Genomic DNA, 13671 nt, shown 5'->3' with positions numbered 1-13671 from the left:
TTGCCTCCATCCCTGTCTTATTTTAGCATTTGATTTACTGAAATACTTGTCTTGCAGTCTCTCAGAGTGCAAATATAAAAGACAAAATTTTAATTATCACAATCCACAAAAAACAAAGACTAATCCATCAACAACATTGTGCAGGATTCTCTCATATGTACCCAGGATAAAAAATACAAAAACAAGACAATACAATACCAGTATGTCAGCAGTTTTATGGTGAATTAAAAGGCATGAAAGTAAAATTCTAATTGATATATGTACAGCATCAGACTGCACTAGTAACCAAAGATAGAAAAATGCATAACTAATGAACAACAAAGGATCCATATCAGCCTTTCTGATGTAAATATATTGAAAAGTATATACATAATTTTAAGTAGTACATGGTCATGCTGTGACTACTTGAAATTTTACTAGACTTAATCTATACATGCACTAGTGATAGGGCAGCTATTTTATGTTGAGATTTACTAATCTACATGAGGAAAAGGAAGAATAAAACTAAATCATAACTCCAAACTATAACACTACAATTTTAACCTAAATTTTATTGCTAGTTAAATTGCAGTATACAAATTGAGATGTAGCATAAAGTAATATTATTAGCTCCTCAGTACAGCATAAGGGACTCTACCGGCAATCATAAAAGTTAGGGTTAATATTTGGTATCATTCTAGAAATACAAATACTATTCATTAGAATGTGATGATTATTAAAAACATACACAGTACTTAAAATATCATAAAATATGCATCTGTTGCATATTTCAAGTGATTTTTAATATGAACAAATCTTGCATGGTTATCTTGGTAACCAATATTATTTTCTTCAAACTATCTTGATCTATAATTACTCTCTTTTTCTTACTACAGCATAAAGAGTTATTTGAAGGAGAGTAAACTACACATACTTAATCCTGTTAGATTCCTACTTCACTGTACAGTTTATAGATTGTTACCAACATGAAGCTGAATTACGTAGGAAAGAGAGAGAAAAGTACATATGAAATAACTCTAACCTGACAGGTAAAGCTTTAGTGGTTTGCTCTGGTAATTCTGGTGGGTTCACAAACATCAGTTTGAGAAGTAGCTCCAAGTACCCAATATGTCTTGCCAACCTTGTACTTAATACCCAGGCCCAGTTCCAGCTTTCTCCTTCTCTTCGGCCACCGAAGTAAATCACAGCTGTAATAAAATACTTTCTTAACATCTCAATATAAAAAAGTCATGAAAGTCTGAACAGATAGGACCTTAATACTTGCAGAACAAATGATGCCAAGTGGCTTTGTTGTAGTTCTTGGAATTGTCATGAAAAAGAAAGAATTAGCCTCTATTCACACCCAGTTCCACACTAGTGGCCTGAACTAAGTGTTGTGGAAGCAGTTAGCTGAAGCCACAGAAGTATAATGGCCTTGTTACATGCAACAGTGGTCCCTTGACCAAATGAAAACCTGCATTTCTGGGTTCTAAAGTTGGCCCTATCCAGTCTTGTTTGATCACAAGAATAGTAGCTGCAATGTAACTATCATGACTGAGATGGGATTTTAAAGCAAGAAAACAAAGGTGGCTTTGAGAACACTGTCAGGTATGCAAAGGGATCTGTACATACACAGAGTGTCAAACTCAGAGCTTGGAAAGAAAGCCAATGAGAAACTGCTCCTCATATTTTATTATGGAAATGCTAGTCATGACTCCATAATTAGGTAAATACTCTAATTTAAGTTAAAACAAACCAAAAATGGGTCCCTGAAGAAATTGAGCATCAAACCATTCTTTTTCTTAATAATGGACAGTTACGAAAACATACTCTTTAAACTAGTTAAAAATCATTGAAATCTTATGTATTGTCTATGTTTGAAAAAATCAGATTGCAATAAAGTTATGCTGCTAACAGTTGAATCTGTTAGAGTTATAGACTAAAACAGGTCCAGGCCAGTAGCTCAGGTAACTTATATGGGGTAATTATGACATCTGCAGTAACTCAACCAATCACCATCTTTCCTCTCCAGTTAATGTGCATGCTGTAATTCAATTAATTGATATGAGTTAGTAGAGTGAAAGTGAATGTATGTCATGAGTTCTCATTCATAGATTACTTAGCTGCCAGATATCACTAGACTGGCCCCAACTATTACTGCTCTTAGAAGTTCTGTGGCTTCATGCTAGCAAATTGAGAGTAAGATTCACCAGTATACTCCAGCTGCTTTGTGCTGTTCCACAGATGCAACCTTAATTCAGTCCTATAGTGATAGCAAGCAATAATCATACAATTATGTTTACGGCATATTAATGTCTGTTATCAAATTAATTTAAAGCCAATTTTAAAAAATAATTATTTTTAATCCTCCTTGCCCCCATCATGACATCACTATGAAGCAGAGTTACAGGTATTCTGGAGACTTAAACTGAGCGTTTCTGCACTTTACCACATATGGGCATCTTTTCAGTTTAATTTATCTCTGAATTTCCTGGATTTGCAATGCCAGTTTTGGTGACAATTACATTTTATATAATATTTTATCGTTAATTTGATATATATCTTAACTCCATCTTAATATATTTTTCCAACTGCTTTTAAATATTTCTGCAATTTTAATCACATCCTTTCAATCATTTGAAGTAGTATGTGTTCATTTTTAAAACTGAGCCCTACACTTTTAAAACCTTGCTATTGCCTGAATATTAAGAACTTCTGTTAAAAATATTCAGTTCCAGAACTGAAGTGACATAAAATTAAGATATGGGAGTTGAGTCAATGAATTTTTACTTAACAGCTATTGTTCTAACTCATATTAATGAAGTCAAATGCATTATTTTGCTGTTCTTACTAAGTTTATTCTCCAATGTTTATTATTAAAAACAATGAAAATAGTTTTCTTTGTATTTTTTGCAAAATGACTTGACTTTTTTCAGAAGCACAGCATTTGCTTATGAATAAATACTGAACTCTAAAAATAGATAGAACCAGTATGTTTTATATGAAGTGAAAACAAACTTACTAAAGAATATGTATAGAACTGCTAATAAGCTCAGTGCCACAGCTATTCCGAGCATTGTGTCCACTGTGAAAGCAAGCAATAAACCCAGCCCTCCACACAGCAAGACCGTAAGGAATACAATAAGCCAAGAGAACTGGAACAGCGGTTCAATCTGCTGTCCTGCAAAAGTTTTCATTTCATCTAGAACAGAAAAAGCATACAGAAAAGTCAACCTTAGTTGTATATTTTTATGACAAAAAATAAATTCCTACAAACCAATTGTGTTAGAACCTTGATAATAACCATCATAGTATAAATGCCATTATATTATGTATTTATTTCTGGTTTTCAGTTTAAGTTCATACAAATGAGAATTCCTGCAACACATATTTAGTATCCATGGAGTGAGAGGTAAAAAAATTGTGGCATAAATTAAAAAATGACTGAGGAACAGCTAACAAAGATTGAGAATAAACAAAAGTTCTCCAAATAGAAAAGTTAACTTAGGGTAGATATTAGCACCAATAACGTACATTACTTTTATTTATGATGGGAATGATAAGGTGGATGAGTGAATGGATATATCCACTCAAGTAATAATTATTTAAGTTATTCAAACCATAAAAATTGTAAGCAGATATGAGTAAGTTTGAGTGACTGGGCACTGGGATGATGAATTAAATTGAGAGATCATTATAATACATCTCAGAAGTAAGGTGATACTTTAACTTATGAATTAGATGGAACATCTCAAATATTTACAGGGTCAACCTGGAAATCTCAATGAGCAGCAGTAAATAAGAGTTTACATGCATTACAAAGAGGATAGAGAATACATGGAAAATGTTTAAATGGTATTAAATGAGTTAATGGTGATTTTCTCTTCAAATATTGCAGTCAGCATGATTATGTGCTCTCAAAAAGTTAACCTCTGAAACAAAAAGGTCCAGAAAATGGCAACGCAAATGACTAGAATCAAAGAACACTTACATAAGAGAATTAAAATACCAGAATTTAATTTTGAAAGATAAACTAGCAAGATGGGTGATACATGTAAAAAGAGCAAATAATATCTCAAAGAAATAGCCATCAGTATTCACCCTTTCCTATAATACAAAGATAAACTAACTTAAAATTGAAAGTAAAATTCCAAACTAACAAAATGAAATACTTTCAAAGCAACAGAATTACCATATGGGGGGAATTCACTGCCGCAGGAAGCCTTGCAGACTAATAGGTTAGCAAGATTTAAAAACTGGTTAGACATTGTATAAAATGTACAAATTTATAGCAGCACTAGCTAAATTAAAGGTTATCAATCCTCATGATTTATATTTTCCCTGATTGATGGGTGCAATATGAAGGGGGGGGGGAGTTTCAGAGAAGAGTTATATATTATCAAACCAGAGAAAGGATATTGGACTAGATGGTCTACCTCAGTGTAGAAACACCTATGTATCTAACCATACGAAAAAGCTAAAAATCAAATGTTACCTTCCAGTTTTTTGAGCAAAAAAGATTTCCCACTTCCCCATTGGGCATACAGCCCTACACAGATAGGTGGCTGCATGGTTGGCTCACTGAGAATATCAGCCAAGGCACTGCTATAGAGATCATAACCCAGCATGTCTCCATCAGTTTCAGTTGGAGATAAATGTCCTGCAATGTAAATATAATACATTATGTTTTTTCATATTATATATTTCATACAATTACTTGAAATCATGACAAATTTACTTGTATAATAAGTAATTCAATGGAAGAACAAAAAAATCATTGTTTTTGTTTATATATTTTTGCTCAACTGGATTTCAATTGTAAGTGTATACACACTATAGTAAGAATATAGGATGCAGCTCATAGGAACTGTACAGTTGTCAAAACTATTAACATTTAGTATGCAAGGACTCAAACAATATCCCACAGTCACAGCAAGTTAAAGCAAATTAATTCCTCTCAAAAACAAGGACTAAATATAGCCAAAACCAAATGCAAGGGAGTCATTGTCGACACATCTCAAATAAATTATGCTTATACTCAAATAAATTGGTTAATCTCTAAGATGCCACAAGTACTCCTTTTCTTTTCACATCTCACATTAGTTTCCTGTTCAGAAACAAATGACAAAAGGTTAATTCTAACCGTATTAGAGCTCTGGAATAATGGATTTTCCTACTATATTCCTGTGAAGCTCTAATTTTCTTTACAGATCACCACCTTTCCCCATATTAAATATGCACATTTCTAAACTACACTCAATTTTCATCACACAACGGGATAAGCAGAAACATGGCCTTAGAAGATTCTTCTAATGTACCTAGTTATTTAGTCCTTTAAATCCTAGTAGGAGCTCCATTCCTTTCAAAAGCAGATATCAATACTTAAGGATAAGACAAATAATGTTCACACTTACTGGCACCAAATATCTGAGTTAAAATACTTTTCTGGTGACTACAGTCAATGTTATAAGGTGTTTCTCCTGCTTTGTTGGGTCTATAAAGCAGTCTGCCATCTTTTGGATTTCTTAAAAGCAGTTCTGCAAGTTTACGGCTTCTTCCACGAATGGCGATATGAAGCGGAGTATCTCCTTTCTGTAATTATATCAAGTGAAAAACTCTAGTAATAGCCATGGGTGTTTATTTTGAAAAGTGAGATTTTGAATGTAGTACATATTCCAAAATATTACTGTGGTGTAGTTCACTGAAACAAAATATATTTTAAAGGAATCTTAATGACATAAACCCCTCCCTGGCACATGCTCCCTAATGTAACATTGAAGAAATTCACCAAAAAGTTAACAACATGTAGGCAAGGGAGAAGGATAATAATAGAAAAAATACATTTTAAAAAATGCAGCTATCTTAAGTAGTCTCTCTCCATATTTTAAGGCCCGTGAAACCAAAAGTTGCTATTAACATCTATCTTCTAGTAACATCAAAAAACAACAACGAGGAGTCCTGCCTCTAAGGTGCCACAAGGACGCCTTGTTGTTTTTGCTGATACAGACTAACACAGCTACCACTGTGAAACTAGTATCATCAGACACTTAAAACCCGGTTATGGTATTTTCTGCTGTATAAAACTGTGTTACACTGACAGCTTTAACTAGGAAAGCATTTTCACAGTCTTAAAGTTTCCCAAAACAACAAATCAATACCACATTAATTTTGTTATTATTATTTACCTCACAAAAATGTGTTCAGTGCTTTACTGATGTAAAATAAAACAAGCCTCTCTCCCCAAAAAGCTTGCAATGTAAATGGACAACACAAAGAGAAAGATGAAGACAGGAGTGGAAGGAAGAAGAAAATAGCAAGAAGAAATACACAGAAAAGGTTATGGGGTTATTATGGGCAGTAGAGTACGTCATGTTAGTCCTTTGACTCACTTATTTAATTATTATTAGAGTATCAATCAAAACCAAATATGAGTGCCAAACAACAACACTGATCTAAACAGAGAGAAAGGAGACAGATTTGGCCACATTATTTTGTCCACCTCATCACTATTGGTCCTCGGGTTAAGTTGTGTTATGATTCTTTGGAATTGCTTGCCCAGACTTGTACTCCTGGCAGAATTACTCAATTGGAACTTGCTTGTTTTTGAAAGTTTTATTGTATTTGTGAAATTCCTTCTTATGCATGAATGTAAAATTTAACTTTTTCTGGTATTGTATATCACTGAAGACAATACAAATTAATACTATGAGAGTATGAATGTTAATGGACAGAACCTATAAAGGTTTTATTTTCTAGTGTTTTTATCAAGCATAATCAGCTCAACTTACACATAACGTGACTGCTTGAGGAAATATGTATGTCAACTTATGAACTGCATTTTGTCTTGTGAATTCCATTTATGACTAGGGTTGACAGGCATCTGGTTTTCGACCGGTCAAAGGGACCCTGGCGGTTCTAGTCAGCACCGCTAACTGGGCCGCTAAAAGTCCGGCTGGCGATGCAGCGGGGCTCCGAACAGCTCCCGGAAGCAACGACATGTCCTGTGGCTCCTAGGCATGGGGCAGCCAGGGGGCTCTACATGCTGCCCCTGCCCTGAGCACTGGCTCTGCAGCTCCCATTGGCTGGGATGGCGCCTGCAGATGGGAAAAGCGCGCAGAACCGCCTGGCCGTGCCTCTGTCTAGGAGCAGCCTGGAGGGACATGCCACCACTTCCGGGAGCAGCCTGAGGTAATTACCACCCGGAGCCTGCACCCCTGATCCCCTCCTGTACATCCCCTCCCCTGCCCCAGCTCGGAACCCCCTCCTGCACTCCAAACCCCTCAGCCCCAGTCCAGAGCCCCCTCCTGCACCGCAAACCTCTCATCCCTGGCCCCATATCAGAGTCCACACCCCCAGCTGGAGTCCTCACACCCCTCCTGCCTTGCACCAGCCGGGAGCCCCCTCCCACATTCCAACCCCTCATTTCTGGCCTACCCCGGAGCCCACACACCTAGCCCAGAGGCCCCCCCCCCCCCACTGCAACCCCCTGCCTCAACCCAGAGCCCGCTCCCATACCCAAACTCGCTCCTGGAGCTCGCACCCCAACCTCCCTCCCGCACCCCTACCCCCTGCCCCAGCTCAGAACCCCCTCCCACACTCTGAACCCCTCAGCCCCACCACCCCCCAGCGTGGAGCCCCCTCCTGTACCTCAAACTCCTCATCTGCAGCCCCACCCCAGAGCCCGCACCCCCAGCCAGAGCCCTCATCCCCCTTGCACCCCCAAACCCCTGCCTCAGCCCAGTGAAAATGGGGGGGGCAGACAGCGAGCGACAGAGGAAGGGGAGATAGAGTGAACGGCGGGGAGCCCTCGCAGCAACCCTATTTATGACTGTAACCTTCACTGTAGATCAGAGCATCCATTTTGTAGCACAGACTTGACACCAAGTGGACAGACTCTGCCTTAGACTATGTAAAAGAAGCTGACACAGAACACTCAAGGGCCATTAACATGGAAAAACTCTGAACTGCTGAACAATGTGGTATCTACCAGCAGGTCCTTTAATTTTGAATGGACTCTACACAGAAACCTGTTTGCAGGGGGAGAGGGCTATTACTACAGTGCCTAGGAGCCCAATCATAGACCAGGACCTCATTGTGCTGGGCACTGTACAAAGAGAAAACCAAGAATCCCCTGCCACAAAGAGCTTACAGTCCAAGTATAAGACAAGAGGCAATAGACGGATACAGACAGACAGAGTACTACAAGAAAACAATGAAAACTTACTGGTCAGCATCATAGGCTGTAGCCTCAGCACACCAGCAGTCCAACCATTGGTAGAACTCATGTTGCTTAAGATACCATGATGATGGCTACAGTGTAAGAACTAAAATAAATATAGGGTATAGGACGGAGAAGTCCATGGATTGCTCCCAAAAGACAGGGCTCTATCTGGCTTCAAAAAACACTCACGATTCACTACCAAACTTGTGTACAAAACTAACATGACTAGACATGTTATAAATCAGTTACCAAATATTCTTTACCTTGTCAATAGCAGAAACCTTAGCTCCTTTATCCAGCAGAAGCTCTACTATATCAATATTTCTCATCTTGGTTGCTTTTATAAGAGGTGTTTCTCCATCCTAAAAGTAAAAAATAGAAGAAAACTTATAAAAACAAATATAAAAACCTCCATACAAAATCATTCCTTTTGAGCAACCATAATTGGGAATGTTTTAAAAAACTAAATTCTTTACTTTTAAGAGAGGACACTTTTATCATTCTAGAAGCATCACAACATAAAAAAATAGTGCTTCCCAACTTTTCCCCTAAAAATGCACTTATTGTTCAAGAACAGAGTAAACTGATCAAAGGCATTCATCATAAGCAATGTAAATGCCTTTCTACAGCCACTTTATTACACAGTCCAAAGCCAGTTGCTTTCATAAACAGTCTAAAGGAGGGGTGTGGGGGGAATTCCCATAATATGGCTACCAATGCATTTGGGGAAAAAGTTAAATCGTTGCTATGTATAGTATTCTCTCTTTTCAATTCCTGTACATGCAATCACTGACTGTCAGAGCTCAAGTTTATTACTTATTAGCACAGTCTCTCCTTCTCCCTCACCACATTCACTGCCATTCACTTTACCTCAGCAACACCAGCATCACCAACAAGAGTCTCTCAGTTTCCCTCGTGAATGGCTCTTACTGAGCAGTGATTGGTTTCTACCAGCAAAAGGCATGGCTACAGAGGGTACAGAGCACTTATTATATAGCACAGAAAAATAAAGCTGAAATTAACCAGTATTGTAAGAGTGAACTGTCTGCCTTGCCAATGAAATTGGAATTTGCTGGTATGGTCTCAAATCCATTCAGGAGGAAGACAAAAAAAGAACACACCATATCTGTGGTTACAATCCCAGTCACTTACCTTTGTACACATTTCAGTATCAGGATTGCATTGCAAGATATCCCTCACCATTGTAGCATTTCCTTTTTCAACAGCCCAATATAAAGCAGTTTTGCTATCCTACAAAACAAAAACAACATTTTCGATTTACATAGCACTTTTCATCCAGCAGCATCCATTTTTTAGACCATATGGGATAATCACTATTTAAAGTAACAGCAAAATTATATCACAGTTCAGGAAAGGCAGAGGACACTGCCACATCCAACTAAAACTTCAAGGAATGTAATTCCTTTCACCACCCCACTCTCCTGCTGGTAATAGCTTATCTAAAGTGATCACTCTCCTTACACGAAAGCTTATGCTCACGAAAGCTTATGCTCAAATAAATTGGTTAATCCAAAAGATGGCATTTCCAACAACACAGCAATTCCTAACACCATACTAGGGCATTGCTTCAGTCATGACTCAGAGGGAAATTTACTACCTATGGAAAAATCAACACCATTTCTTGCAGATTGCTAGGCTTTCTCAGATAGGTTTTACAATCCAAATATAGAAAAGGCCCAAATCTTCTTCACTTGCAAGATCAGAGGTCTTTGTACTGAGTTTTTAGATAGCTATGAAAAATAAATTGTGAACATGTAGTCAGCCAAGAGCTAATGAACAATTCAGTCCATCCCTTCGCCCAGGACTGGCTTGCTGGAAGCAGTAGGCAGGGACAAATGGGGAATTCTCACACACTATGTAACATTAATGGGGGAAGAAAGGAAGCCTACAGAGAGACGAGCATGCAAGGCAATCTGATTGGATGATTCATCTCTATGAGGACTGAGTACCACCCAAGATGTAGTGCACAGGGCAATGATGGGAACTGTGCTGGCCAATGCAACAAAGCCTTCAGGCCATCCTAATTTGGTCAGACACCTTGGTGACTGTACAAGCAGATCCAAGACATGGGTTCGACTTCCTGTCCCACCCTAGGTATGTTTTTTTTTCCCCATTCACTCTCAAGTTCAAAGAAGGGCACTAGTGGGGAACTATCTGCTGGGCTTGCAAGTAGTTCATGAATTGGGAGCCAGGGAAGAGACATGAAGGCTTGCAATACAGAGTTCCATCATGTCATTTGCCATTGTATACATGTGGTAGATTTCCAGTTGTAGATATTTTTGGATTGGTATGGTGTCCAGCCAACTGGACTGTTTCTGTTGGAATTCCTCTCATGTTGATGGTTCATACATCCAATCACAAAAGTAGCTCCAGGCCTGAGGCGCAGCTCCTTTTTCTTCTCCCTGTCACAAGAGCCTCTAGTAGCAGAAGCTACTCTTTGTTTTACAGGTCTCCAAGCTCTTTCTTTGCATGTACGGAAGGCAGTAGAAGTTAGAGCCAGCACAAAGGACCAGAAGAAAATGCTTCACAGTCTACAGTACTGGAACTAGTACTAGTATAAGAGACTGGCTCTGGTGATCAGTTCAGTACCTGACTATGTTGTGCTTAGGCAGGATCAAGGGGTTCCAGATTTATGGTCAAGAAAGAATGGACCGTCTCACCACTAGAGAGTTAGCTTATAAGTACATAGTCATTTTGTTTAGTGTGCTGGCAGACCCACTGGAGAACTTTGGCCTATTTGCATGGCCTGGGGTTTAAATATTTAGCCAAAAAATACAGTCATTTTTAAATTTAGATTTAAAACTTGGTCTACAAGTCACACAATTTCCCCAAGCAGAGCTTGGGGAAAAAATCCACTTGTTTACTCCCCAAGGACAAGCAGGAAACTTTTATAGGCAATGATCATCAACTTTTACAGAATCAAAAGATTTTCTTTAAAAATAATATTCTAGCTCTTTTGCCTGAGAAGATAACCTGATAACCCTTCAACCATATATGAATCGATGTAGTGTTGTCTAAGTCTGCCAACAGACTACTGAAGTATCTCTACTGTTCATTATAATCTTAGCAAGCTACAGTACAATGAAAAATTATCTGGCTTTAGTCTGTTTTCACTGGCAGAGAATTCACACCAGAAAATCAGGCCAGCTTTGTCCCACTGTTGCTTGGAAAAGCTCTGACCTTCCCCAGAAGCTATTCAGTGAGGAAGAAGTAAAAAACAGAGACTTGGGGAAGGAGCTCAAGCAGTGGTGACCCAACCTTCCCTTTTCAATGTAGCAGCCAAGCAACTATAAGAACGTTTTCCTTTTCCATTCCAGTATCCTGAGGACATTGAAGGGCTCCAAATTTATCAGACATGTAGTAGACAAAAGCTGATATGACAAAGATGGAACTCACAAGCAGGGTCCAGTGACAGCATGCTGGAAGGAGGCCTAAAAAAACCCTCCCCCTTTCATAGCTGCTGGGGGAGACAGCTTGGCTTCTCTCTTGGTCATTGCACAGAATCATAGAATCATAGAATATCAGGCTTGGAAGGGACCTCAGGAGGTCATCTAGTCCAACCCCCTGCTCAAAACAGGACCAATCCCCAATTAAATCATCCCAGCCAGGGCTTTGTCAAGCCTGACCTTAAAAACTTCGAAGGAAGGAGATTCCTTAGGTAACGCATTCCAGTGTTTTGCCACCCTCCTACGGAAAAAGTTTTTCCTAATATCCAATCTAAACCTCCCCCACTGCAACTTCCTGTCCTCTTCTACCCCTGAGAATAGTCTAGAACCATCCTCTTTGGAACCACCTCTCAGGTAGTTGAAAGCAGCTATCAAATCCCCCCTCATTCTTCTCTTCTGCAGGCTAAACAATCCCAGTTCCCTCAGCCTCTCCTCATAACTCATGTGTTCCAGACACCTAATCATTTTTGTTCCCCTTTGCTGGACACTCTCCAATTTCTCCACATCCTTCTTGTAGTGTGGGGCCCAAAACTGGACACAGTACTCCAGATGAGGCCTCACCAATGTCATATAGAGGGGAACGATCACGTCCCTCGATCTGTTGGCTATGCCCCTACTTATACATCCCAAAATGCCATTGGCCTTCTTGGCAACAAGGGCACACTGTTGACTCATATCCAGCTTCTCGTCCACTGTCACCCCTAGGTCCTTTTCTGCAGAACTGCTGCCGAGCCATTCGGTCCCTAGTCTGTAGCACTGCATTGGCTTCTTCCGTCCTAAGTGCAGGACCCTGCACTTATCCTTGTTGAACCTCCTCAGATTTCTTTTGGCCCAATCCTCCAATTTGTCTAGGTCCCTCTGTATCCTATCCCTACCTGCCACCATACCTACCACTCCTCCTAGTTTAGTATCATCCACAGACACTGAGGCACCAAATCTATTTTTTTTTGTGGCTAGTAAGTTTAGTGTTCTAGCAAGTAGTGCATGGGTGCTTTACTACACACCAACATACAGGTGGTGGGGAAAGGTTAAAGGAGTAGAAGGAACGATTGGATGTGACAAGCTTGAAAACAGAAATACAGTATTGGGAGAGAGGCTTTAGAGGGAGAAGAAAGAAGAGGAAGAAGACATGGAAGAAGATATTAAAAGTGAGTAGAAGCACAGTGTGGAAGAAAAAACTAACAGTAATTGATAATAATGCAGAGTATTAAAAGAAAAAAAAAAGTGGAGTTAAGCCAGGAAGGGAAAGAAGTTCTAACAAAAACAAGAAAGATGTTTTGAGTAGGCCCGGCCAAATAGTACTGACAATAATATATTTAATATAATTTATTCAGCAAATATGTAATGGGAATACTGGTAAAATGCATCAAATATATTCAATAAATATTTTTTCTGTTAGGTAATTAAAAGTAAAAAGTTGGTTGACAACATATTTTTATTAAATACAGCATATAAGATGTATTCCTTCAAGAGCAAGAGCAAGAGCAGTGTCAGAAGAGATTTTTTTTCTTCATACTAGTTGTCCTCTGGCTGGTAAGACTATGGACAAATTTTTCAAGTTGTATTTTTCAGGGAACTGTACAATTCTCAATTTCCCATTCCACCATAAAAAAAAACCAAAACACCGCCATTGTACTTACCTGACCTCTAATGTCTATGTCAGCATATTTATGTAGCAGGGCCCTCACAATTTCAACATGACCTCCTCTAACAGCCCCTATCAACACAGTGTCTCCACTCTGAAAATAAATTAAATGATAGAAAACAGGAGCAATAGGTTAATCTTCCCTCATTTGATTAAAATGATTTACCAAAAAGAAAACATAATATTTTGCCTGAAAATCACATTAGGTGACAAATTATAGCCTATGAACACATAAATCATGTCAATTTTTACTAAATCTTTATATAATGAAATTCAGATTATATATTAGTAGTTTACACTGGTTAAGTATACTCAGAGAGTAGAAAAAGATTCCATTTTTCAACAAGTATTTTTATTGC

The 13671-nt window shown here is 38.6% G+C and overlaps 1 protein-coding gene across 3 annotated transcripts in view; it reads right to left on the bottom strand.

The window, feature by feature from the left end:
* Nucleotides 1–13671, bottom strand: part of KIDINS220 (kinase D interacting substrate 220) — a 159668-nt gene that overhangs the window by 107951 nt on the left and 38046 nt on the right. For all 3 annotated transcript variants that reach the window (XM_084622063.1, XM_084622064.1, XM_084622065.1), the window contains exons 9-15: nt 13308–13406; nt 9353–9451; nt 8464–8562; nt 5394–5571; nt 4475–4639; nt 3002–3181; nt 1022–1187 (exon numbers count right to left, since the gene is read on the bottom strand). In XM_084622063.1, coding sequence (XP_084478189.1) covers nt 1022–1187; nt 3002–3181; nt 4475–4639; nt 5394–5571; nt 8464–8562; nt 9353–9451; nt 13308–13406 — 986 coding nt within the window. The remainder of the gene's footprint in view (nt 1–1021; nt 1188–3001; nt 3182–4474; nt 4640–5393; nt 5572–8463; nt 8563–9352; nt 9452–13307; nt 13407–13671) is intronic.

This window comes from Lepidochelys olivacea (assembly GCF_965140295.1).
Source record: "Lepidochelys olivacea isolate rLepOli2 genome assembly, chromosome: 3".
In the NCBI taxonomy this organism is placed as follows: Eukaryota; Metazoa; Chordata; order Testudines; family Cheloniidae; genus Lepidochelys; species Lepidochelys olivacea.
This window is presented reverse-complemented; position numbering and strand designations above follow the sequence as displayed.